This window comes from Salmo salar, chromosome ssa12, assembly GCF_905237065.1.
Source record: "Salmo salar chromosome ssa12, Ssal_v3.1, whole genome shotgun sequence".
Lineage (NCBI taxonomy): Eukaryota > Metazoa > Chordata > Actinopteri > Salmoniformes > Salmonidae > Salmo > Salmo salar.
In genome coordinates this window covers 58,086,645-58,112,771 of record NC_059453.1, presented here as the reverse complement: position 1 = coordinate 58,112,771, position 26,127 = coordinate 58,086,645, and the positions used below count along the sequence as shown (strand labels likewise).

General features: G+C 42.2%; 1 protein-coding gene across 1 annotated transcript; it reads right to left on the bottom strand.

Moving 5' to 3' along the window:
• Positions 1-3,774: 3,774 nt before the first annotated feature.
• Positions 3,775-25,539, bottom strand: slc6a11a (solute carrier family 6 member 11a). The gene is made up of 14 exons (XM_014132372.2): positions 25,080-25,539; positions 22,952-23,086; positions 21,986-22,126; positions 20,034-20,124; positions 19,657-19,789; positions 19,283-19,417; positions 18,715-18,818; positions 18,071-18,195; positions 17,236-17,348; positions 16,982-17,119; positions 14,521-14,623; positions 4,672-4,772; positions 4,333-4,503; positions 3,775-4,050 (listed from the first exon to the last, which is right to left on the bottom strand). The coding sequence occupies exons 1-14, from the start codon at positions 25,264-25,266 to the stop codon at positions 3,928-3,930; spliced, it is 1,800 nt and encodes a 599-aa protein (XP_013987847.1). The 5' UTR covers positions 25,267-25,539; the 3' UTR covers positions 3,775-3,927.
• Positions 25,540-26,127: the final 588 nt, after the last annotated feature.

Here is a 26,127-nt window from a genome sequence, read left to right as displayed (position 1 = left end):
AATTTAAATCCCGTCCTCAATTGAAAGACTTAAATTCGAATTGACCCCAACCCTGGAATGTATCACATATTGTAGGCTATATGATACATTGGCCTACATCCCACCAGACACTCTTACTGACAGTTGGGGCTGCTTTGCGTGATGTGTTGCCTCTACCTTCTTGCCCTTTGTGCTGTTGTCTGTGCCCAATAATGTTTGTACCCTGTTTTGTGCTGCTACCCTGTTGTGCTGCTGCCATGTTGTGCCGCTACCATGTTGTTGTCATATTGTGTTGCTAACATGCTGTGTTGTCATGTGTTGTGCCATGCTATGTTGTTGTCTTAGGTCTCTCTTTAAGTTACAAAAATAAACTAGAATAGACAAAAAAAGGGCTGGTTTCATGGACACAGAATAAGCCTTGTCCTGGATGCTATGTTGTTGTCTTAGGTCTCTTTTTATGTAGTGTTGTGTTGTCTCTCTTGTCGTGATGTGTGTTTTGTCCTATATTTTAATTAAATGTATTTGTATTTTTAATCCTAGCCCCCGTCACTGCAGGAGGCCTTTTCGTAGGCCATCATTGTAAATAAGAATTTGTTCTTGACTGACTTGCCTAGTAAAATAAAGGTAAAATAAATACAAATAAGGAATAAGAAGGATCAGTGTTCTGTTTTAAAGTATTTTATTATAGAAACGTTAACAAAAATATCTTATAAAACAGTATTAGTTAAAATAGAACATTTCTATATAAGTTGATATAAGGTAACTGCCAAAATAAAGGAAACACCAACATAAAGTGTCTTAATAGGGTGTTGGGCCACCACGAGCCACCAGCACAGCATCAATTCGCATCGGCATAGATTCTACAAGTGTCTTGAAATCTATTAGAGGGATGCAACACCATTCTTCCACAAGAAATTCTATAATTTGGTATTTTGTTGATGGTTGTGGAAAACCCTGTCTCAGGTACCAGTCCAGAATCTCCCATAAGTGTTCAATTGGCTTGAGATCTGGTGACTGAGACACACAAACACACTTTAAACCCCTCTTTGCTCCTTTGAGACCCCTCTTTCAAAGTCAGAGATATCTTCTTCTAGCCATGGTAGCCAAAATAATGGCCAACTGGGAGTTTTTATACATGACCCCAAGAATGATGGGATGTTTTAATTGCTTAATTAATTCAGGAACCACACCTGTGTGAAAGCAACTGCTTTCAATTGACCTTGTATCCTTCATTTATCCCTTAAGTGTTTCCTTTCTTTTGGCAGTTACCCTTAAATACAATGTTCCAGGTGTACTTGTTGACTTTCAAAAAATACATAAAAAACCTTGCTGTGGTAGATTTGTATTGCAAGACCAACACTTCAGCAAGATACATGATACAGACATCAGAAATGGATTTGAAGTTTAACAGTAGACTACAATGCATTATCTTTTCGTGACCAAATTACACAGAGGGGTTTATAACATTATTCTTTAGAATTAGATCCTGAGGTTGTTCATTTTGGTTGTTCAAATAAGAATAGTTCATTACAAATGGGGTGATTGCATGTCAATTTACCCGGTAAAATAAAAGGTACATGTCAACGCCTTGGATTGATGAACAACTGTATACTGAGTGTATGCACAGATTAAGCCTAATCCTGGACTAAAAAGCATGTTCAATGGAGATTCTCTGTGTGTGGGAAACCGGGCCAGAATGTTTAGGTGATCTAGGTGTAGCTATTTTATGATTGGTCTACAACCCACTAATCATTTCAATCATAAGAAATATATGTTTCTATGATTTCACACATTATGCTATAGATATTAAGTTGATTAAGCTAAATAAAACTATGATATTACACTCACTATACATCATACTGCAGTTCAAACCTAATACCCCACATTACTCAAGCACAACTCTAAACAAGCTACATGAACGATATAAAACACAAAGCCCCCAAAAACCCTTAATATATATACAGTGGCGAGAAAAAGTATGTGAACCCTTTGGAAATACCTGGATTTCTGCATAAATTGGTCATAAAATGTAATCTGATCTTCATCTAGGTAACAACAATAGACAAACACAGTCTGCTTAAACTAATAACACACAAACGATTATACGTTTTCATGTCTTTATTGAACACACCGTGTAAACATTCACAGCGCAGGGTGGAAAAAGTATGTGAACCCTTGGATTTAATAAATGGCTGACCCTCCTTTGGCAGCAATAACCTCAACCAAACGTTTTCTGTAGTTACAGATCAGAACGGCACAAAAGCCAGGAGGAATTTTGGACCATTCCTCTTTACAAAACTGTTTCAGTTCAGCAATATTCTTGGGATGTCTGGTGTGAACTGCTCTCGAGGTCATGCCACATTATCTCAATCGGGTTGAGTCCTGACCTCAACCCGATTGAGACTGGGCCACTCCAGAATGCGTATTTTCTTCTGTTGAAACCATTCTGTTGTTGATTTACTTCTGTGTTTTGGTTCGTTGTCCTGTTGCATCACCCAACTTCTGGTGAGCTTCAATTGGCGGACAGGTAACCTAACTTTCTCCTGCAAAATGTCTTGATAAACTTGGGATTAATTTTTCCGTCGATGATAGCAAGCTGTCCAGGCCCTGAGGCAGCAAAGCAGCCCCAAACCATGATGCTCCCTCCACCATACTTTACAGTTGGGATGAGGTTTTGATGTTGGTGTGCTGTGCTTTTTCTCCACACATAGTGTTGTGTGTTCCTTCCAAACAACGCAACTGTAGTTTCATCTGTCCACAGAATATTTTGCCAGTAGCACTGTGGAACATCCAGGTGCACTTTTGCAAACTTCAGATGTGCAGCAATGTTTTTTTTGGACAGCAGTGGCTTTTTCCATGGTGTCCTCCCATGAACACCATTCTTGTTTAGTGTTTGACGTATCAAAGACTAGTCAACAGAGATGTTAGCATGTTCCAGAGGTTTCTGTAAGTCTTTAGCTGACACTCTAGGATTCTTCTTAACCTCATTGAGCATTCTACACTGTGCTCTTGCAGTCATCTTTGCAGGACAGCCACTCCTAGGGAGAGTAGCAACAGTGCCAAACTTTCTCCATTTATATACAATTTGTCTTGCTCATCAAGGCTTTTAGAGATACTTATGTAACCCTTTCCAGCTTTATGCAAGTCAACAATTCTTAATCTCAGGTCTACTGAGATCTCTTTTGTTCAAGGCATGGTTCACATCAGGCAATGCTTCTTGTGAATAGCAAACTCAAATTATGTGAGTGTTTTTTTTAAAGGGCAAGGCAGCTCTAACCAACATCTCCAATCTCATCTCATTGATTGGACTCTAGGTTTTGTTTTTATCTTTATTTAACTAGGCAAGTCAGTTAAGAACAAATTCTTATTTTCAATGACAGCCTAGGAACAGTGTAAACTGCCTTGTTCAGGGGCAGAACGAGAGATATGTACCTTGTCAGCTCAGGGATTCGAACTTGCAACCTTTCGGTTACTAGTACAACACTCTAAGCACTAGGCTACCCTGCCGCCAGGTTAGCTGACTCCTGACTCCAATTAGCTTTTGGAGAAGTCATTAGCCTAGGGGTTCACATACTTTTTCCAACCTACACTGTGAATGTTTAAATGATTTATTCAATATAGACAAGAAAAATACAATAATTTGAGTGTTATTAGTTTAAGCACACTGTTTGTCTATTATTGTGAGTTAGATGAAGATCAGATCACATTTGATGACCAATTTATGCTAAAATCCAGGTAATTCCAAAGGGTTCACATATGTTTTCTTGCCACTGTGTGTGTATATATATATATATATATATTTTTAAGTTACAAAAATAGACAAAAAAAAGGCTGGTTTCCCGGACACATATTAAGCCTTGTCCTGGACGAAAAAGCATGGTCTCAGTCCCACTAGGCTTAATCTGTGTCTGGGAAACCAGCCCGAAAAGTAGTAGTAGAACAGCCAGTCTATAGATTATTGCTGTATGTCTTCTCATCGTCAGTAACATGGTCCAGAGCATAGAGACCTACCATCTCCTCCTTCATCATCATAGGAAGGTCATCTGCTGGCCGACAGATTGTCTGGAGGCGCTTGGGAGCAAAGTGGTCTCAAAGTAAGTATAATCAATGTGCTTCAAAAGTATTCTTACAAATCTCAGAATAGCGCATAAACTCTATGCTAGAGATGAAAGAACCAGATGAAAGGTCCCAGCCTTTCCGATCAGATTAATTTTATTTTATTTAGCCTTTCTAATATACATTTTCTAGATTGTTAACTTTGTAAATATGACAAAGTGCAACAACAAGAATATGAATTTGATGCAATCATTCACATTTTTAAATGTTCCAGGGAAAACTTCCCATCATACTGACCTGCCAGAAAGTCCCTTTGCCCCAGTACAATTTGTAGACCATGGTGATGGGGATGAGAGATAGGGAGGACATAGCCAGGAACCAGCCTAGCCAGTAGGCCCACCACGGGTACACATATGTGTTGTTGAACTTCAAAGGGCTGTACTTCAGCAGGGAGAATACAAAGGTTCCCTTGAAGAGAGAAAAGAAGATGTCAGAAATATGTTGTTTCATTGTTGTTTTGATTATGTCTTGCCTTGCCATTGATAGACAGCAGAAAGTTTTGTAAGCATAATTGCAGTTGTATCCATAAAAAAAAAGAATGAAATAATGATAAAAATGAACTGGGTTTAAACTCACTGTGCAGATAGTAGGGGTAATGTAGAGCCAACAATACTTGACCAGGGAGGAGGGCCTATAGCCAATCATATCCTCAATGTTGTCACAGAAGCGTTCCGCACCTTCGAAAAAGACAGACATGTTACAGGATGTAACGTGTACTCTAAGAATTGGGAAGCAAGTACAGGGAGTGTATTTAATAAACGTTACATGGAACAAAACAAGAAACACGAGTAGCGTACAGACATGAAACATATAAACAGAAACAATAACGCCTGAGGAAAGAACCACAGGGAGTGACAGATATAGACGAGGTAATCAGAAAGGTGATGGAGTCCAGATGAGTCTCATGAGGCACAGGTGCTTGTAACGATGGTGACAAGTGTGTGTAATTATGAGTAAACTTGTGACAATGAGCGCCAGAGAGGAGCGGGAGTAGACGTGACAGTACCTCCTCCCTGAGGAACCCGACTAGCCGACAGAGGCGCGGGAACCCGACGAGCCGGCATGAGGTGCGTGAACCCGCAGAGACGGCTGAGGCATGGGAGCTCGATGAGCCCGTGGGATCCCGACAATCCGACTGGGGCATGGGAGCCAAATGAGCCAGCTGAGGTACGGGAGCCCGACGAGCCAGCTGAGGTATGGGAGTCTGATGAGCCAACAGGTGCGCGTAACGATGGTGACAGGTTTGCGTAATGATGAGTAAACTGGGGACAATGAGCGCCAGAGAGGAGGAGCGGGAGTAGACGTGACAGTACACCTTCCCTGACACATTGGTCCAACCGCAGGACATCGACCAGAGGGACGGTCCCAAGGACCAGGCTGGTCGTTTCTGTTGAGGCACGGGAGCCCGACGAGGCGGCTGAGGCGCGGGAACCCACAGAGCCGGCTGTGGCAAGTTGCTTCAGCAGCCGCCCTTGGACCTGACGTCACCAGTAAAAAAGCAAAAAAAATACAATTAATCCCTGTTGCTTCCCTTTGGTGATGCATTATTCTGTAACATGTATGCTAAGAATCGGGAAGAAACTACAGGGAGTGTAAATGTTATAATAAATGGAAACTAGTACAAAACAAGAAACAAGAAAAGTGTACAGACATGAAACCGAGTCAATAATGCCTGGGTAATGAACCAAAGGGAGTGACTGATATAGGGGAGGTAATCAGGAAGGTGATGGAGTCCAGGTGAGTCTCATGAAGCGCAGGTGCGCGTAACAATGGTGGCAAATGTGTGAGTAATGATGAGTAAACTGGCGACAACGAGCACCAGAGAGGAGGAGCGGAAGTAGACGTGACAGAAGCCCACTTTAAATCGTATCTTTTTAAGTAGCTCTTCCGTATGTTTTTTAAACATTAGATCTTTATCAATCCAAACGCCCAGATATTTATAGGCGGGAACCCACTCAATGAGAGAACGATTCCAATTAGTAAATGTGTTGTCCATCTGAGACATTTTTTGCGTGAATTATAGAACAAGCAAATCAAAATATATTTTATATTTGAGATTCTTCAAATAGCTACCCTTTGCCTTGATGACAGCTTTGCACACTCTTGGCATTCTCTCAACTAGCTTCATGAGGTAGCCACCTGGAATGCATTTCAATTAACAGGTGTGCCTTGTTAAAAGTTAATTTGTGGAATGTCTTTCCTTCTGAATGCGTTTGAGCCGATCAGTTGTGTTGTGACAAGGTAGGGGGGGTAAACAGAAGATAGCCCTATTTGGTAAAAGACCAAGTCCATGTTATGGCAAGAACAGCTCAAATAAGCAAAGAGAAAGAACAGTCCACCATTACTTTAAGACATGAATGTCAGTCAATACGGAACATTTTAAGAACTTTGAAACCATCAATTAACCTCTTGCATCTAGACGTTCTGCTAGTGGAACGCCTCGCCAAATATCCAATGGAAGAACGTGGCGTGAAATACAAATACCTCAAAAATGCAATAATTTCAATTTTTCAACCATACGACTATTTTACACCTTTTGAAAGATAAGACTCTCGTTAATCCAACCACATTGTCCGATTTCAAAAAGGCTTTACAGCGAAAGCACAACATTAGATTATGTTAGGAGAGTACACAGCCAAAAATAATCACACAGCCATTTTCAAAGCAAGCATATATGTCACAAAAACCCAAAACACAGCTAAATGCAGCACTAACCTTTGATGATCTTCATCAGATGACACTCCTAGGACATTATGTTATACAATACATGCATGTTTTGTTCAATCAAGTTCATATTTATATAAAAAAACAGCTTTTTACATTAGCATGTGATGTTCAGAACTAGCATTCCCACCCAAAACTTCCGTTGAATTTACTAAATTACTCATCATAAACGTTGACAAAATACATAACAATTATTTTAAGAATTATAGATACAGAACTCCTTTATGCAATCGCTATGTCAGATTTTAAAATAGCTTTTCGGCGAAAGCACATTTTGCAATATTCTGAGTACATAGCTCAGCCATCACGGCTAGCTATTCAGACACCCGCCAACTATGGGGCTCACTAAACTCAGAATTACTATTAGAAAAATTGTATTACCTTTGCTGTTCTTTGTCAGAATGCACTCCCAGGACTGCTACTTCCACAACAAATGTTGTTTTTGTTCCAAATAATCCATAGTTATGTCCAAATATCCCCGTTTTGTTCGTGCGTTCAGGTCACTATCCAAAGGGTAACGCGCGAGCGCATTTCCAGACAAAAAAAATTCAAAATGTTCCATTACCGTACTTAGAAGCATGTCAAACGCTGTTTAAAATCAATTTTTATGCTATTTTTCTAGTAAAATAGCGATAATATTCCAACCGGACAAAGGAAGCGAAAAAATGGCGAGGTCTCGTGAACGCGCATCTCCAATCTCTCTGTCACCAGGCAGTCCACTGACAAACTGTGCTGCTGTTATCTGCCCAGAGACAGGAGACGCATCAATCCGCTTTCTGAACGCTTTAGAGAGCCAATGGAAGCCTTAGAAAGTGTCACGTAACAGCTCAGATACTGTAGTTTCGATAGACAAGCAACAGAAGGACTACAAATTTGCAGAAAGGCCACTTCCTGCTTGGAATCTTCTCAGGTTTTTGCCTGCCATATGCGTTCTGTTATACTCACAGACACCATTCAAACAGTTTTAGAAACTTTAGAGTGTTTTCTATCCAAATCTACTAATAATATGCATATCCTCGTTTCTGGGCAAGAGTAGTAACCAGTTTAAATCGGGTACGTTTTTTATCCGGCCGTGAAAATACTGCCCCCTATCCCAGACAGGTTAATTATAGCCTTCGTCTCACACATTGAATATAGTTGGGGAGAATCCCTGTAATCCTAGATTCAGATCATTCAGGCAAGAAAGAACATCCCCCAGGTAGGCCAGTCGTGTGAGAAACTCGTCATCATGCAAGTGGTCAGACAAGTGAAAATTATGGTCAGTAAAGAAAACTTTAAGCTCATCTCTCTATTCAAAAAACCACGTCAACACTTTGCACCATGATAACCAGCGCACTTCTGCATGTTGTAAAAGAGTTACATGGTCGCTGCCCATGCTGGGCCGCTGCCCAAGTTTGCAGACGACACAACAGTGGTAGGCCTGATTACCGATAACGACGAGACAGCCTATAGGGAGGAGGTCAGAAACCTGTCCGGGTGGTGCCAGAATAACAACCTATCCCTCAACATAACCAAGACTAAGGAGATGATTGTGGACTACAGGAAAAGGAGGACCAAGCACGCCCCCATTCTCATCAATGGGGCTGTAGTGGAGCAGGTTGAGAGCTTCAAGTTCCCTGGTGTCCACATCACCAACAAACTAGAATGGTCCAAACACACCAAGACAGTCGTGAAGAGGGCACGACAAAGCCTATTCCCACTCAGGAAACGAATAATCTTTGGCATGGGTCCTCAGATCCTCAAAAGGTTCTACAGCTGCACCATCGAGAGCATCCTGACTGGTTGCATCACTGCCTGGTATGGCAACTGCTCAACCTCCAACCGCAAGGCACTACAGAGGGTAATGCGTATGGTCCAGTACATCACTGGGGCCAAACTTCCCGCCATCCAGGAACTCTATACCAGGCGGTGTCTGAGGAAGGCCCTGAACATTGTCTAAGACTCTAGCCACCCTAGTCATAGACTGTTGTCTCTGCTACCACACGGCAAGCGGTACCGGAGTGCCAAGTCTATGTCCAAGAGGCTTCTTAACAGCTTCTACCCCCAAGCCATAAGACTCCTGAACATCTAGTCAAATGGCTACCCAGACTATTCACATTGCTGCCCCCCCCCCCCACACACCTCACTGCCACTCTGTTGTCATCTATGCATAGTCACTTTAATTAATTAACCTACATGTACTCAACTAACCGGTGCCCCCACACATTGACTCTGTACCCCCCGTATATATATATATTTTTTACTGCTCCTCTTTAATTACTTGTTACTTTTATATCTTATTCTTATCCATACTTTTTTTTAAATGCTCTGTCGGTTAGCGGCTCATAAGTTAGCATTTCACTGAAAGGTTGTTGTATTTGGCGCATGTAACTAATACAATTTGATTTAATTTCATTTGAGGTTCCCACGCCTCAGCCGGCTCTACAGGTTCCCATGCCTCAGCCCAGCTCTACAGGTTCCCGCGCCTCAGCCCAGCTCTACAGGTTCCCGCGCCTCAGCCCGGCTCTACAGGTTCCCGCGCCTCACCCCAGCTCTACAGGTTCCCGCGCCTCAGCCCGGCTCTACAGGTTCCCGCGCCTCAGCCCGGCTCTACAGGTTCCCGCGCCTCAGCCCGGCTCTACAGGTTCCCGCGCCTCAGCCCAACTCTACAGGTTCCAACGCCTCAGCCCGGCTCTACAGGTTCCCGCGCCTCAGCCCGGCTCTACAGGTTCCCGCACCTCAGCCCAACTCTACAGGTTCCCGCACCTCAGCCCGGCTCTACAGGTTCCTGCGACTCAGAAGAAGCGATCGGCCCGCTCCTGGTCCTTGAGACCGTCCCTCTGGTCTGCGTCCCGAGGCTGGAGCCGCACGTCAGGGAAGGGGTACTGTCACGTCTTCTCACGCTCATCCTCTCTGGTGCTCGTTGTCGCCAGTTTACTCATCATTATGCACACCTGCCACCATCGTTACGCACACCTGCGCTTCATGAGACTCGCCTGGACTCCATCACCTTCCTGATCACCTCCCCTATATCTGTCACTCCCTTTGGTTCTTTCCCCAGGCGTTATTAACTCTGTTTCTGTTTCATGTCTGTACACTTTTCATGTTTCTTATTTTGTACTATGTTCAATTTATTATTAAATGTGCACTCCCTGTAGTTGCTTCCCAATTCTTAGCGTACACATTACAGCTTCTGTAAAAAATAATAATATGAGACACCAAACCTGTTCACAGGGATGGTTAACTCTCAAAGTTCCAATAGTCCGTACTGGTCTAGGTAGATCCACTTTCAGTTTAATGTACAGTTGCCATACCAGACGGTGATACAACCAGTCAAGATGTTCTCAATGGTGCAGCTGTAAAGTTCCTAAGGATCTGAAGGGCCATGCCAAATAGTTTCAGCCTCCTGAGGGAGAAGAGGGACTACCGTGCCTTCTTCCCGACTGTGCTGGAGTTAGAGGACATTGATGTGTACACTGAGGAACTTGAAGCTCTTGACCCTCTCCACTGCGGCCCCGTTGATATGGATGGGGGTGTGCACCTGCCCCTGTTTCCTGTAATACACGACAGCTCCTTGTTCTTGCTGACGTTGAGGGAGAGGTTGTTGTCCTGGCACCACACTGCCAGGTCTCTGACCTCCTCCCTGTAGGCTGTCTCATTGTCGTTGGTGATCAGGTCTCCCACCGTCGCACCTTCAGCAAACTTGAATTTGTTTTTAACTGACTTAACTGACTTGCCTAGTTGAATAAAGAAAAAGAAAATACACGCGTTGATGGAGTTGGAGTTGTGCATTGCCACACAGTCGTGGGTGAATGGGGAGTACCGGAGGGGCTAAGCACACACTCCTGGGGGGCCCCGTGTAGCATGACGTTAAAACAATGACGTTGATTCAAACAAACCCTTTTACTATCAACATTGAAATGAGGTCAATTAAAATACGTCGTTAAATCTCAAATTCAACATACACTGAAAAAACAATACGCAACATGTAAAGTGTTGGTCCCATGTTTCATGAGCTGAATTCTTATTTTTTACATCCCTGTTCGTGAGAATTTCTCCTTTGCCAAGATAATCCATCCACCTGACATGTGTAGCATATCAAGAAACAGCATGATCATTACACAGGTGCTGGGGACAATAAAAGGCCACTAAAATGTGCAGTTTTGTTAAACAACACAATGCCACAGCTGTCTCAAGTTTTGGGGGAGTGTGCATTTGGCATGCTGAGTGTAGGAATTTCCACCAGAGCTGTTGCCAGAGAATTTAATGTTAATTTCTCTACCATAAGCCACTTCTAATGTCGTTTTAGAAAACTTGGCAGTACGTCCAACCGGCCTCACAACTGCATACCACGTGTAACCACGCCAAACCAGGACCTCCACATCCGGCTTCTTCCCCTGCAGGATCGTCTGAGACCAGCCACACGGACAGCTGATGAAATTGTGGGTTTGCACAACCAAAGAATTTCTGCACAAACTGTCGGAAACCGTCTCAGGGAAGCTCGTCTGCATGCTCGTCGTCCTCACCAGGGTCTTGACCTGACTGCAGTTTGGCGTCGTAACCAACTTCAGTGGTCAAATACTTACCTTCGATGGCCACTGGCACACTGGAGAAGTGTGCTCTTCACGTATGAATCCCGGTTTCAACTGTACCAGGCAGATGGTAGACAGCGTGTATTGCATCGTGTGGGCGAGCGATTTGCTGATGTCGACGTTGTGAACAGATGGTAGCAATGGGGTATGGGCAGGCATATGCTACAGACAACAAAGACAATTGAATTTTATAAATAGCCATTTGAATGCACAGAGATACCGTGATGAGATCCTGAGGCCCATTATTGTGCCATTCATCCGTCGCCTTCATCTCATTTTTCAGCATGACAATGCATGGTCCCATGTTGCAAGGATTGGTACACAATTCCTGGAAGCTGAACATTTCCCAATTCTTCCATGGCCTGCATACTCACCAGACACGTCACCCATTGAGCAGGTTTGGGATGCTCTGGATCGACTTATACGATAGCGGGTTCCAATTCTCTCCAATATCCAGCAACTTCGCACAGCCATTGAAGAGGAGTGGGACAACATTCCACAGGCCACAATCAACAGTCTGATCAACTCTATGCGTAGGAGACGTGTCGCGCTGCATGCCGAAAATGGTGGTCAACAAGTCAGTTCATAAAATCTCTGCCCTGCTAGAGCTGCCACGGTCAACTGTAAGTGATGTTATTGGGAAGTGGAAACATTTTGGAGCAACAATGGCTCAGCCGCGAAGTGGTAGGCCACACAAGCTCACAGAATGGGATCGCTGAAAAATCGTCTGTCCTCGGTTGCAACACTCACTACCGAGTTCCAAACTGCCTCTGGAAGCAACATCAGCACAAGAATTGTTGGCCGGGAGCTTCATGAAATGGGTTTCCATGGCCAAGCAGCCGCACACACCATGCGCAATGCCAAGTGTCGGCTGGAGGGGTTTAAAGCTCGCCGCCATTGGACACTGGCACGGTAGAAACAGGTTCTCTGGAGTGATGAATCACACTTCACCATCTGGCATTCCAACGGACAAATCTGGTTTTGGCGATGCCAGGAGAACGCTACCTGCCCCAATGCATAGTGCCAACTGTAAAGTTTGGTGGAGAAATAATGGTCTGGGGCTGTTTTTCATGGTTCGGTATTGGCCCCTTAGTTCCAGTGAAGAGAAATCTTAACACTACAGCATACAGTGACATTCTAGACAATGCTTTGCTTCCAACTTTGTGGCAACAGTTTGGGGAAGGCCCTTTCCTGTTTCAGCATGACTATGCCCCCATGCACAAAGCAAGGTCCATAGAGAAATGGTTTGGCGAGTTTGGTGTGGAAGAACTTGACTGGCCTGCACAGAGCCCTGACCTCAACCCCATCGAACACCTTTGCGATGAATTGGAACACCGACCTCGAGCCAGGCCTAATCGCCCAACATCAGTGCCCAACCTCACTAATACTCTTGTGGCTGAATGGAAGCAAGTCCCCGCAGCAATGTTCCAACATCTAGTGGAAAGCCTTCCCAGAAGAGTGATTGCTGTTATAACAGCAAAGGGGGGACCAACTCCATATTAATGCCCATGATTTTGGAATGAGATGTTCGGCATGCAGGTGTCCACATTCTTTGGGTCATGTAGTGTATCAGTGTAACCAACAACATATCAGTGTAATTTCAACCACCCAGTCAATGTTCCCTCTAAGCGGCCACACACCTTCTCCAGGACTGCCGCGCAGAAGAAATGCCAGCCCTTGCAAAGATGCAGGAGATTGAACTTCACAGTTCACCCCATTAGTTTCCACTACAGATCAAAGTTTTCTCTAATGTGATCTAATCAACATAATATCAGCCTCTTTTCAATGCAACAAACCAAACCAAATTGAACTTTGCAAGATTGAGTCTGTGATTTTGTTGTAGTCAGCCAGAGTGCATCGAAGTAGAATTCTATTGACCCTAGCCCACGAGTAGTCTTTCAATCACCTGCCAGTGGATGCCCTTTTCAGATCAGGGCACAGAGCCACGCGTGTGCACATTTGTTGATGTTCTTTGCTAGTTAGCGAGTTATTAGCCCAGGAATTACTTCTTCCTACAAGAGCACAAAACATGTACATTTCAAACTGTCTTTGAAAAGCGAGTCAGGAAAAAAAAGCTTGTTTATTTATATTAAAGGGACAATGTTGTATTTTGAGATAGGCTTGATTATGCAAATAAGCCAATAGGCAGAGGATAGCCTACATTGTCTCGTTCTCTGTATGGTAATAATAATTCATTATTCATTTTAAGTGGTTTCTTGCATCATGCAAGACAATACAATGCAATTACAGTCACATAATTACAGTCACCTATTTACAGTCACCTATTTGGCCCATGGTGTTACAGACCAAGTAAAAACAAACATAAATTCATGTCAAGCCCTGCATCATCTAAAAAAGTTTTTAAAAGTCTCATGATGGAATGTATGCTGTTTTGAACACCACATAGGCTGCTGTAGGCTATATCATAGAAATCAAAAGCTATTTCCATGTGAAAATGCTATAGGATTTGGCACTCTGATAGACCTACATTATGCTCAAATAGCTACGATAGCCTATTGGCTACAGTCTAAAACTGTAACTTAAAGTGGGTACAGCCTCAGTTTTCACTGTAAACACAAGCCGGAAGTTGCACAGAATTCTCACAATATTCAAGTTTCCGCTCACAAGACCTGAAATGTTCTCAATGCCAAAAATAATTCAAGGGAACATTGCACCCAATATACAGTATATTGAATATAGGATGAAAAATACTTCGGTTTCTATGTGGAATTTTCTATGCAATTTCAACGTATAGATAGTTCTGTTGATTATTTTGAAATTAGATTGATGTAAGAACCTGTTAGTCAGGTTATATCAATGTATTTAAGTTGAAGTTTTACCATACTTTAAATGTTTACAACACTGGTTGAAGTGAGATGAAAACAGTACTGGTTGATGACTTGAAAAAAATCCAATGTATTTTCCACGTTGATTCCATGTCACAATATGTTAACAAATGACGTTGAAACAACGTTGATTCAACCAGTGTGTGCCCAGTGCGTACTCATGTCTCTTTCAGGACTTTCAATTCTTTTTTATTTTTATAGTGAGAGAAAATCTGGCGAGGAAGCTAGATTTGCATATGTATGTGTTTGCCCATGATTACATAGTGTAATTTCTCTATTCTTACCATATATCCATCCAATACTGAGTGACTGGCATATGGAGAGGAGCAGCAGAGTGGCACCACTGCACACATAATGGTCAAACAGCTGGATGATGTAGAGGCCACCCTGCGAGAAAAAAAAATTAAGCTTCAATATACAGTACAATCAATGTTTACAGATCTACAGTGCATTCGGAAAGTATTCAGACCCATTGACATTTTTTATGTTACAGCCTTATTCTAAAATGTATTAAATTAATCGAAATTGAGCACAGGTGCAACCTGTTTAATTTGTTTCTACAACTTGATTGGAGTCCACCTGTGGTAAATTCACACACCTGTCTACATAAGGTCCCACAGTTGAGAGCCATAAGGTTGAAGGAATTGTCTGTAGAGCTCTGAGACAGGACTGTGTCGAGGCACACATCTGGGGAAGGGTACCAAAACATTTCTGCAGCATTGAAGGTCCCCAAGAACACAGTGACCTCCATCATTCTTAAATGGAAGAGGTTTGGAACCACCAAGACTCTTCCTAAAGCTGGCTGAGCAATCGGGAGAGAAGGGACTTGGTCAGGGAGGTGACCAAGAACCCGATAGTCATTCTGACAGAGCTCCCTTAGTTCCTCTATGGAGATGGGAGAACCTTCCAAAAGGACAACCATCTTTGCAGCACTCCACCAATCAGGCCTTTATGGTAGAGTGGCCAGACGGAATGCACTCCTCAGTAAAAGGCACATGATAGCCTGCTTGGAGTTTGCCAAAAGGCACCTAATGGACTCTCAGACCATGAGAAACAAGATTCGGTGTTCTGATGAAACCAAGACTGAACTCTTTGGCCTGAATGCCAAGTGTCACGCCTGGAGGAAACCTGGCACCATCCCTACGGTGAAGGATGGTGGTGGCAGCATCATGCAGTGGGGATGTTATTCAGCGGCAGGGACTGGGAAACTAGTCAGGATCAAGGCAATGATGAACGGAGCAAAGTTGAGAGAGTTCCTCGATGAAAACGTGCTCCAGAGCGCTCAGGACCTCAGGCTGGGGCAAAGGTTCACCTTCCAACAGGACAACGACCCTAAGCACATAGCCAGGACAATGCAGGAGTGGCGTCGGGACCAGTCTCTGAATGTCCTTGAGTGGTCCAGCCAGAGCCTGGACTTGAACCCGATCGAACATCTCTGGAGAGACCTGAAAATAGCTGTGCAGCAACACTCCCCATCCAACCTGACAGAGCTTGAGAAGATCTGCAGAGAAGAATGGGTGAAACTCCCCAAATACAGGTGTGACAGGCTTGTAGCATCATACCCAAGAACAATGTTTAAGAACCTGTTTTTGCTTTGTCATTATGGGGTATTGTGTGTAGACTGATGAGGGAAAAAACAATTTAGTACATTTTAGAATAAAGCTGTAAAGTAAGAAAATGTGGAAAAAGTCAAGGGGTCTGAATACTTTCCGAATGCACTGAACAAAAATATAAACACAACATTTAAAGTGTTGGTCCCATGTTTCATGAGCTGAAATAAAAGATCCCAGAAATTTTCAATTTGCGCAAAAAGCTTATTTCTCTCAAATTTTGTGCACAAATTTGTTTACATCACAGATAGTGAGCACTTCTCTTTTGCCAAGGTAGTCCATCCACGTGACAGGTGTGGAAAATCAAGAAGCTAATTAAACAGTATGATCATTATACAGGTGCACCTTGTGCTGGGGAAAATAAAAGGCCACTCTAAAATGTGAAGTTTTGTCACACAGCACAATGCCACAGCTGTCTCAAGTTTTGACGGAGCGTGCAATTGGCATACTGTCTGCAGGAATGTCCACCAGAGCAGTTGCCAGAGAATTGAATGTTAATTTCTCTACCATAAGCCGCATCCAATGTCGTTTTAGAGAATTTGACAGTACTTCCTACCGGACTCACAACCGGAGACCACGTGTAACGTCCACATACGGCTTCTTCACCTGCGTTATCATCTGAGACCAGCCACCTGGACAGCTGATGAAACTGAGGAGTATTTATGTTTGTAATAAAGCCCTTTTGTGGGGAGAAACTCATTGAGATTGGCTGGGCCTGGCTCCCAAGTGGGTGGGCCCATGCCCTCCCAGACCAACCCATGGCTGCGCCCCTGCCCAGTCTTGTGAAATCCATACTTTTGGGCCTAATGAATTTATTTCAATTTATTGATTTCGTTATATAAACTGTAACTCAGTAAAATCCTTGAAATTGTTGCATTTTGCGTTTATATTGTTGTTCACTATAGTTATTGTAATACGTAACCATAAAGGACTTGGATCAAAAAGTGCTACCAAGATCCACCCTTTTATTGCCATTGTTTTGAAGTTATTTAACTTACCTCACTAAGGTGCTTCAATTTATGTTCCTGATATTATATGTTCAGATATCAGAGAACCACCTCTGTAGTCACACAACAACAACAACAACAGTCTGAGAGCTGGTGTGCAGTGGAGACCTGCGTCTGTGACCTCTCACCTCTGTGACCATGATGAGTCCGACCAGGTAGCAGAAGCAGCAGATGAGCAGCAGCAGCATCTCCCTCCGGTAGCCTTTTCTGATGAGGTTTGGGTAGACGTCCGTTACTGAGGTCATTACGCTCTCAAGGCCGACAAACTGGGGAACATGAGAGAGGGCAATGTACTGTACATGGGAAGGGAAGGTAGAGGAAAGAACAGCAGGGACAAGACACCCAGGTGGAGGTGTTGGTGGAGGGCATGGTGAGCTCTAACCTGGCCGTCCACTCCCAATAGGATGATCATGGTGAAGAAACAGACAGCCCAGAACTGAGGGCAGGGGAGCAGGGACACTGCCTGGGGGTACACTATGAACACCAGGCCAGGACCTGCAGCAGGGCAACAAGGAAAACGTTATAGAATATATGTACCCAAACGCAATTTGATTGAATTAATTGAACGAAACATTCAGTATGTGTAATAGTATGTAAAAAAAAAGATTAAGATTCCATGAGGTGAGGCAGTGGCTGTGTCCAAATACCTGTACTTTCATTCTAAATAGTAGGCATTTTGGGAATGCAAAAATATAACTTTTCATATATGTGACGTTTTTCAAAAAAGTATGCTTTAAATGCCAGGATGTCATACTCATTTTGGCTTTTCATCTTGTAGAATTTTCTGCACACTATTGAGGAAGAGAATCGTCTTTCGAGACATTCGTGTGTTTGACAAGAGCTGACAATCAGCTGAGTGGACGCTCTGTACCAAAATGAAAGGAATGGCAGGAATCAACACAATTGTGCATTAAATGCAACATTCTCAGTAGGATGAGCCTAGTATGTTGATATTTGTTGCTTACTGCATTCGTTTTTACTAAACAGTATGTTCTAAATAGTATGGAGTACGATTAGTACACAGTATGTTGTTTTAGTAAGTAGTAGGCAAGACGTACAGTACTTCGGACACAGCCAGTGCTTTTACCAGAGGAGGTAGACAAAAATTAAGTTCAGATGAGGAAAGTGGTCAGTTATGTTGTCAGACAGTATTTCGGTTGATCAGGAGGATAATAAGGAGTCACACCCTTGTAGATGAATGTCCTTTAGAGCCTCACCTGACTCAGCAACCACAGAGATATCCACACCCTGTTCTCGAGCCATATAACCCAGTATGGAGAAGATGGCAAAACCAGACACAAAGCTGGTCCCACTGTTCAACAAGCACAGGTAGAAGGAGTCTCTGCAAGGCACGAAACAGTTTTCAACCATTTTCAACACATGATATAGTCATCCTCTTTAACATGCAGTGTTGTCATTGGCAAGGGTCTAATAAGATGTAAATACAAATAAATTAACATTCATGGCAATTGAGGTAGTGTTGTGACATGACATGTTGTGCCATGAATCCTCCTGGCGTATTGTATTTGAAGGAGACAACTTTTATTATATGCTCTGAAGAGATCTTGACCTGCAGTGTTTACCCGATGAAACCCTGATGTACGCAGCTTGCTGTCGAAACATTATTCAGTGACTAGAATGAATGAATCAGAGCCATAAGATTGTGCAGCTTTTCTTATCTAAGTGAACTACTCCTCCAGCCAGAACCTCGCCTACCCAGATGTGCCTTTTTACTGTCTCCAGACTGGCTGAAGAAATCTTGTGGCTATGGATCCTCATGGCACTGCTAAATAAGCCAACTGTGCGAGATCTTCAATGTGCCACATTTTTTATTAAACCCACAGCCTAGTTGAAAACTCACTTGTAACAGTTGTTGTTGTATTTGTTGTAGCTTCCAAGAGAGGTCAGGTAGCCCAGGCATATGGCGTATGAAAAGAATATCTGCGTTCCTGCATCCATCCAAACCTTATTGATGAACAAACAGACAAAGAAGACTTAAACTGAAGTTATAAACTGAACATGTCACAACGGAAATGTATACCAGTAAGATGCGGTGAGAATGGAGAAAGACTTAGAGGGCTGGTTTCTTGGACACTGATCAAGCATACTCCTGGACTAAGACTCAATGGCCTTGTGGTTAGACAGTCCTCCCTGAGATTGGAAGGTTGGGAGTTCAATCCCTGGCTGTGTAAAAATGGGACCTGATGTGTTTCTGCTTGCTACTCAGCTTTGAGGAGATAGATTGGGGGTAAGGCCCTGTGATAGACTAACATCCTGTTTAGGGGGTGTACTTGTACATTAAGCTGCCTCATGTGACAGGAGATACAGTAGGCTCCCGTTCCTATGATATTTTTAGTCCAAGACTAGGCTTAATCTGTCTGGGAAACTGGCCCATAGATTTATACTACAGATTATACTACAGATAATACCTGTGGATCAGCTAGCCGTGTTGTATTGGGATACAAGTAGTAGAAGATGCCATCTTTAGCTCCTGGAAGGGTCACTCCTCTGACAAATAACACCACTAGCATGACATAGGGGAAGGTAGCCGTGACGTATGCTGCCTATGAATTAGTAGTACAGGGTTAGTACAATACAGAAAACACAACATAGCCACACATACCGGTATTACCACACTAACGACGGACCCATTGTCTCACCAAGTAACTTTACAGCTACAGAAAATAACTGTTTTTTCTGGAGTTTTTTGTTATTCTTTACCTCTGATTTTAAATTTGATTGAGATTGGAATGACACATAATTATGAAACTACTATCTGACTACTATATCTTATAACCCTCACCTTCCCAGTAGACTTCACTCCTTTCCAGATACAGAAGTAACAGACAATCCATGACAGTAGAAGACACAGAGCCAGCTCCCATCTAATAGCTCCCAAGGACTCAATCCCATCTGATAGCCGCAGCACTCGCCGCCTGTAAGGAGAAATGGTTGACACTGCAGTACATTTAATCCCAAAAGAAAATGTATTGTATCTAAATGTGTTGCATTCTATTGTAGTTTATTGTATTCTTATAAGAATAATTTAAACATTATGATACAACTCCCTTTAAAAAAAATAAGATTATGGTACCTGATTCATTTCTCATGTAAGTAGTCAAGCATCTAATCATGAAAGATGCAGTGGTGAAAAAAACACAGCATGAATTATAGACTTACTGCCAAAACTCCACAACGGAAGATGATGAATTCAGGAGAGAACCAGTCCAATTGCTGCTGGCGTTCTTGGTGCCAAATGTCACACAAGCATCTGAAATACATTGAAGTCTAGTTGTAGCATGTTATAAACTTGACAGCTTTAAGTGGATATGCTAGCTAATATCCAGATCCTCTTAATGTGACTGACTCAAAAGCAACTCAAAATGCTATACGCTATGGGGCAGAATTATCAAACCTGGTTTGAGTAGGACAGTTTTAGGGTCTGTTTACTTTTTTTAAAAGAGAGTGGGTCGTTCCACGAGAAGAGTGCACCAATATTGCATTTTAATATAGACCACATGGAGAATTCAAAGTGTCACATTTCACCCTCTGGGACTTCTAGGAAGATTTTAACCCACTTAACCCCAACATTTCTCAAAATGTTCACCATCATTGCAATGCTCTAGTTATTTTGTTGTGTTTACAAAGTAATTTATGAAGATTATTATTTATTTAATGTGATTAGTGAGTCATTTGCATCTGTCCCTCATTTTAAGGTCAACCCTGTTACGTGAACTGATTTCTCAATTTAATATAGTGATACTACTATTCCTTTTAAAATATTTTTTTCAAAAGTAACATTCAACATCTAATAGTCAGATCATAGCGTAAAAGCAGGTGAGCTGGTTCTACTCTTTTTGGACATTTTCTGGTGTTTAGTGGTGGAAACCTGAGCGGGTCGAGCACAACATGTCAACCCTGTTGCTAATAGACTAGCCTCTGCAGAGTCCCCAACAACTGGATGTTCTGGTTTTCAGGGGAAATGGAAAGAGTGCCTGTGTACATTAACAAGAGCTTTTGGAGAATAACAAGGCAACACTCTATCTTAACTCCTCCATCAAATTTGCTGGAATAGTTGAACAGTGCAGAAGTGAACCTCCCCCAACAGTTGTTTTTCTTCTTGTCAAGACCAGTATGTAGGGGATTTAGTTTCAGGCATTTCTTTTACAGCTGCTATGTTAGGTTACCCATAGATAGACAGGCTAGAAATGTTTTTAAAAAAAATCAATAAAATGCCACTCCCTGTTGCACACAAGCTTCCATTCTCCCTTTCACAATGGGATTTATGTCTGATTTAAGATTAAATCATTAACCCTGTTCATTTATTTGGCACTTAATAGGAACGTACTCTAATCATTTGTTTTTGTATGTAACCTCTTGAGATGCAAAATTGATGAACATGTGCTCTTTATGACAGAATGGCAAAATTTGGGGAAATCAAACGTTTTTTTTTACCAAGTTACACTTCTCAAAAAGCACCGAATTGGTGGAATGCCCAGAGTACATTTGAATGTACATAATTGAATCTGAGCAAAGAGGTCCGATGACAAGGAAAAAAACGTTGATGTGTGGAGGGGGGAGTGGTAGTGAGAGGTAGAAGACAGCCTACAGCAGAAAGCACCCCTCCCCCACTATTCTCACTGTTTTGTCTGTCTCCACTGTCTTCTTTTAAACTGTCAGAAGGTGTTCACTTGAACACACTGACTGTTCATGATCTCCACTGAACTATTGTGCCTGCAAGCAGTTTAGAATTTTGTGTGGTTAGGACTGGTTGAATTTTTGTGATGGATGTTACTTGTTTGCAGCACTCTGTGTTTTACAACTAAGCTACGAAGGTAGTTGCTTCTGCAATGATTATCGAACGCACTGTTTGATTTCCCCCAAAAGGGACTTTTTCTCACGGACATTACCTGCAACGATTATTATTATCCCACAACTGAAAATATTTATTTCATATATGTTTTTAATTTCAAGAAATTATGAAATACGTAGACCATATAACGTTTATTTTTTATTTTTTTAATCAGTCAGTCAGTCAGTGGGCAGCTGGGGCCCGTTTCAATCGAAACCTATGAAACATAGCAGTCCGCCTCTGCACCAAGTTTCAGTAGAGTCACCGGTACTGTAAATACCTGTGTTCCAGGCATTGTTGCAGTTGGCCCATGGCAGGTCAACAGTGAAGGATGAGAACAGGTAGAGGAATGCCCACGCCAGAATCACAATGTAGGTCATACATCCATATATAGTAATCACTTGGGCGGCATAGCCCATTCCTGATGAAGACAAGAAGAGAAACATATCGACATGCTGATACAAATCAACAACCTAACATGATTTTCCCATTTACCCTACACAGGGCCCCATTCACTCTGAAAATATGTCTAAAATCCAAATCAATTTGTGTTACAAGTACACTTTCTGAATGCTGTTTGATTTGCATTTTTGGAAATAACTTTTTTTATTCCTTGAAAGTTAGTGTGCTTGCTTCAGCTGTGACTCAGACTCAGTTGGTAATAGTGTGGTTCTAGCAACGCCAGGGTCATGGGTTCAATTCCTAGGGTCTGCTAAATGGCATATATTATTATTAATTCAACATTTGTAATAACAATGTAATGCAGACTGGGTCTTCAGAAAGGGACACTGTTGTAATATGAGTTAGATATATGAGTTAGTGTTTTAAACATATTCTCAGAATAGGAGAGGCCCTATATAACTGCACAGACATCTTAATGAATGAAGATCACAAACCAATTTTTTGCTTTGTGTCTCACCGCAAATAACGAACGCACAACCTATCATAGAGCCTACTCACTCTACCATAAGTCTCACTCTACTCTTCATTGCTGTGTGCCTTACTTAACTTAAATAACGTTTCAACTATACATAGACGTACCATTATCTTTTAACTTCCCTGTGTTGTAACAAAACCATGCCAAGCACATCTACATTATGGAGTTCTCCGTGAAGCAGATAATAAAGGCTCATCCTACCAGAGTGTTTGTCACAATGATAACAATGTAACTTACCTGTGCTGCGGCAAAGGCATTTGAAAAAGTAACTTTTAACTTAAGTGTACAGGACTGTACAGAAAAACTCACCTTCAAACACCGGGCAGATCAATCTCCAGCAGGTGATGCCACCCTGGCTGGTGTACTGGCCCAGAGCCGTCTCCAGGATGAACAGAGGGATGCCACAGGTCACCAGGTACAGGATGTATGGGATGAAGAACGCCCCTATAGTACAGGAAGGAGTCCTATATATTAGGCCTCCATTCAATGCTTAATGTTAATCTATTTTCAAACATTAAACTTTAGTTGACACACATCTTTTGCGACAGCCTTAATATAGCTTATTTGGTTCTGGATGCTGAAATTAGTTGACACTGACAGCATACATAGTTCTCTGTATTTTTTTACATTTTAGTCATTTAGCAGACACTCTTATCCAGAGCGACTTACAGAAGAGTGCATACATTTTTATTACATTTTAAATACTGACCCCCCCCGTGGGAATCAAACCCACAACCCTGGCGTTGCAAGCGCCATGCTCTACCAACTGAGCTACAGTGGGACTATCTTTCACCATTACACATCTGAACAATCCCATTTTGATCTGGCTCTCGTGGATCACACCCTCAATGTGGCTCTCATAATATACCCGGTTTTAGTAATCACATTCCTGTTGCCTGCGACAGATGTCCTCTCAGACGGGTTCAACCTCCGTCAATACTGAACAGGTCACGCCACTGATATCTAAATATAGTGTCAACTAACTGCCTCCATCTGAGTCAAGCAAACCAAGAAAACTTCTGAAAGTGCAGTGTGGAAAATTATGGAAAGGTATACATCCTCTGTGTCATTCAACAATCGTCAATATTATTTTGAATTGTGACCATGCAAGGTGAATGAATGTGTACTTAGTTATCGCATAGTGATGGGAATGAGAAACCAGCACAATGACCATGGGGTTATCTGGGTTCACACAGTTCTCAGGGGGTTTCACTAAAGTATTTGGATGCAGATTTGGTTCTTTGTGTCATTTCAAGGAGCTTTATATCAGCTAAACAAAAAAACAATCCTCCTCTTTCCTCTTTTTGCCTGATTTAAAATCTGACCAGGGAACAAATCAACAACGCATTTGTAAAAAAGAGAGAGAATGTGGAATAGGATAGGATAATTGCATCATCATATTATTATAATTATGCTCTCACTACCAAACCTTTTATAAAAAACTTGAATGTAATGTTATTAGGAATGGTATATGTGTTATACAACATTATATTTTCTAGTATCTATTGTATAATGACACACAAGTTAAGCCTGTAGAATACACTGTATTATAAACTGTATTATAAACTGGGTGTTTTGAGCCCTGAATGCTGATTTGCTAACAGCCGTGGTATATCAGACCGTATACCACGGGTATGAAAAAAACATTTATTTTTTACTGTTCTAATTACATTGGTAACCATTTTCTAATAGCAATAAGGCACCTTGGGGGTTTGTGGTTTGGGTTGTGCCTAAGAACAGCCCTTAGCTGTGGTATATTGGCCATATACCACAACCCTCGGGGAAAAATATAAAATAAGATCAAATATATTTTGGGTTAATTTTCATGTTCTCTGATGTGACACTGAAAGATATTTAGGTACAACATGACAATACATTTAGGACATGCCTGTGAGTCACAAAGTAAAAAACTGTAACTGTTAAACAAAAAAATAAAGACAGAGCTGATGACTATATTTACAGTATTTTCATGAGCCATAACCAACTCTTGAGCTAGCAGACTGGTTCAATGTAAGAATAGCTCTTATGAAAGACTAGATCAGCTGCAACATACCTCACACACCTATTTCTTATTTTCACTAAACTGACCCATAAATATGGTGAGTATTTTGGAAGTTCTAAAGATTTTGGAAGTTCTAAAGAACATTTTTCAAGGGACTGACCTCCTTACCCCCCACCGACCCCACTAATAGTATGTATTTACATTTTAGCAGACGCTCTTATCCAGAGCAACTTACAGTAGTGAATTTCATACATTGTTTTTCTCTTTTTTCTTGTACTGGCCTCCCGTGGGACTCGAACCCACAACCCTGACGTTGCACACACCATGCTGACATTGCAAACACCAAGCTCTACCAACTGAGCCACAGGGAAGACCTGTGTAGAAATGTATGCACATATTTAACCAACAAGCAAAAATAAGACTTTGTTGACTCACCCCCACCGTTCTTGTAACAAAGATAGGGAAATCTCCATATATTTCCAAGTCCAATAATAGCGCCAGCCACAGTTAGAATAAACTCAATTTTGCTATCCCACTGGCCGCGCTCCTTCACACTTTGTTGGGTGTCCTGCACCGGCCCTGGGAGAGTCTCATGCTTGCCTGCAGAGAGAGAAGCAGCCATCCTGCGAGTGAGAGAGAAAGGGTTCAGAGGAGGCAAGTTCTGCTGGTGGAGTCAATGGTTGGTGCAATTGTCTGCTGCTGCTGGAGCTTTTATGGATAACAGCACTGTCAAGATGCCAGCTGCTTCTGCCTGAGGGTGGACCCAAAGACATGTGGACTAGATAGTTGAATGAGAGTGACACCTTTAGTGTGACTAACGTATCATTTGACACGGTCCAAAATAATGCCTGTAGGACTGTGATTCTTTTAGCAGGAATGGAAGAGATTGATGTTTCAGCGGAGCTACACAGAATGACAAGTACTTTTTTTGTGTGTGTGTGGGGGGGGGGGATTTATTTTTGCCATTGGGCAGTGCAGACAGAGAGGATAGGGGTTAGGGCACGAGGCTTAAGGCTAACCAGGAGCCTTTGGATTTCCTGAATTACATACAGTACAGTATTCTTGGAAATACATTGATACTCTTTTACAATAGATGAAAAGGGTTTTTTATCGTGTGTCTCGTGTTCCGTGTCTATCTCGTGTTCTGTATCTCATGTGCTTTGGGTGTGTACAGCATTAGTGATGGTACTGTAAGTGCGCTGACGGGTCAAGTGTGGGTCCCGATCACTGACTTTCACCTTAGGAACAAAAGTTCCTAGCTGCACCTTTAAATTGGGCACACCTAAGCTAGTGTCCCATTAGTAAATGATGAGCCTGAAGACAGCTGAGGAGAGTGAATAAGCACACAGTCAAAAGTATTTGTCCTTTCATGCTATGAGGGATGTCTCCTTTTCATTTTAGTGTAGGCCTACATGAGTTCTTTCAAACAGGTGAACAGGTGAACAGTGGCAAAAGGAACTTGACAGGCTAGACTACAGAAGGT

Bases quoted from the DNA above. Each gene is read 5' to 3' on its own strand.
- slc6a11a (XM_014132372.2), bottom strand. From the start codon at position 25,266: ATGGCTGCTTCTCTCTCTGCAGGCAAGCATGAGACTCTCCCAGGGCCG. The intron at 18,819-19,282 runs GTATTATCTGTA...TTCATCAATAAG, and splicing joins CACGGCTAGCTGATCCACAG to GTTTGGATGGATGCAGGAAC. The intron at 18,196-18,714 runs GTGAGTTTTCAA...CGTGCCTTGCAG, and splicing joins TACAACAACAACTGTTACAA to AGACTCCTTCTACCTGTGCT.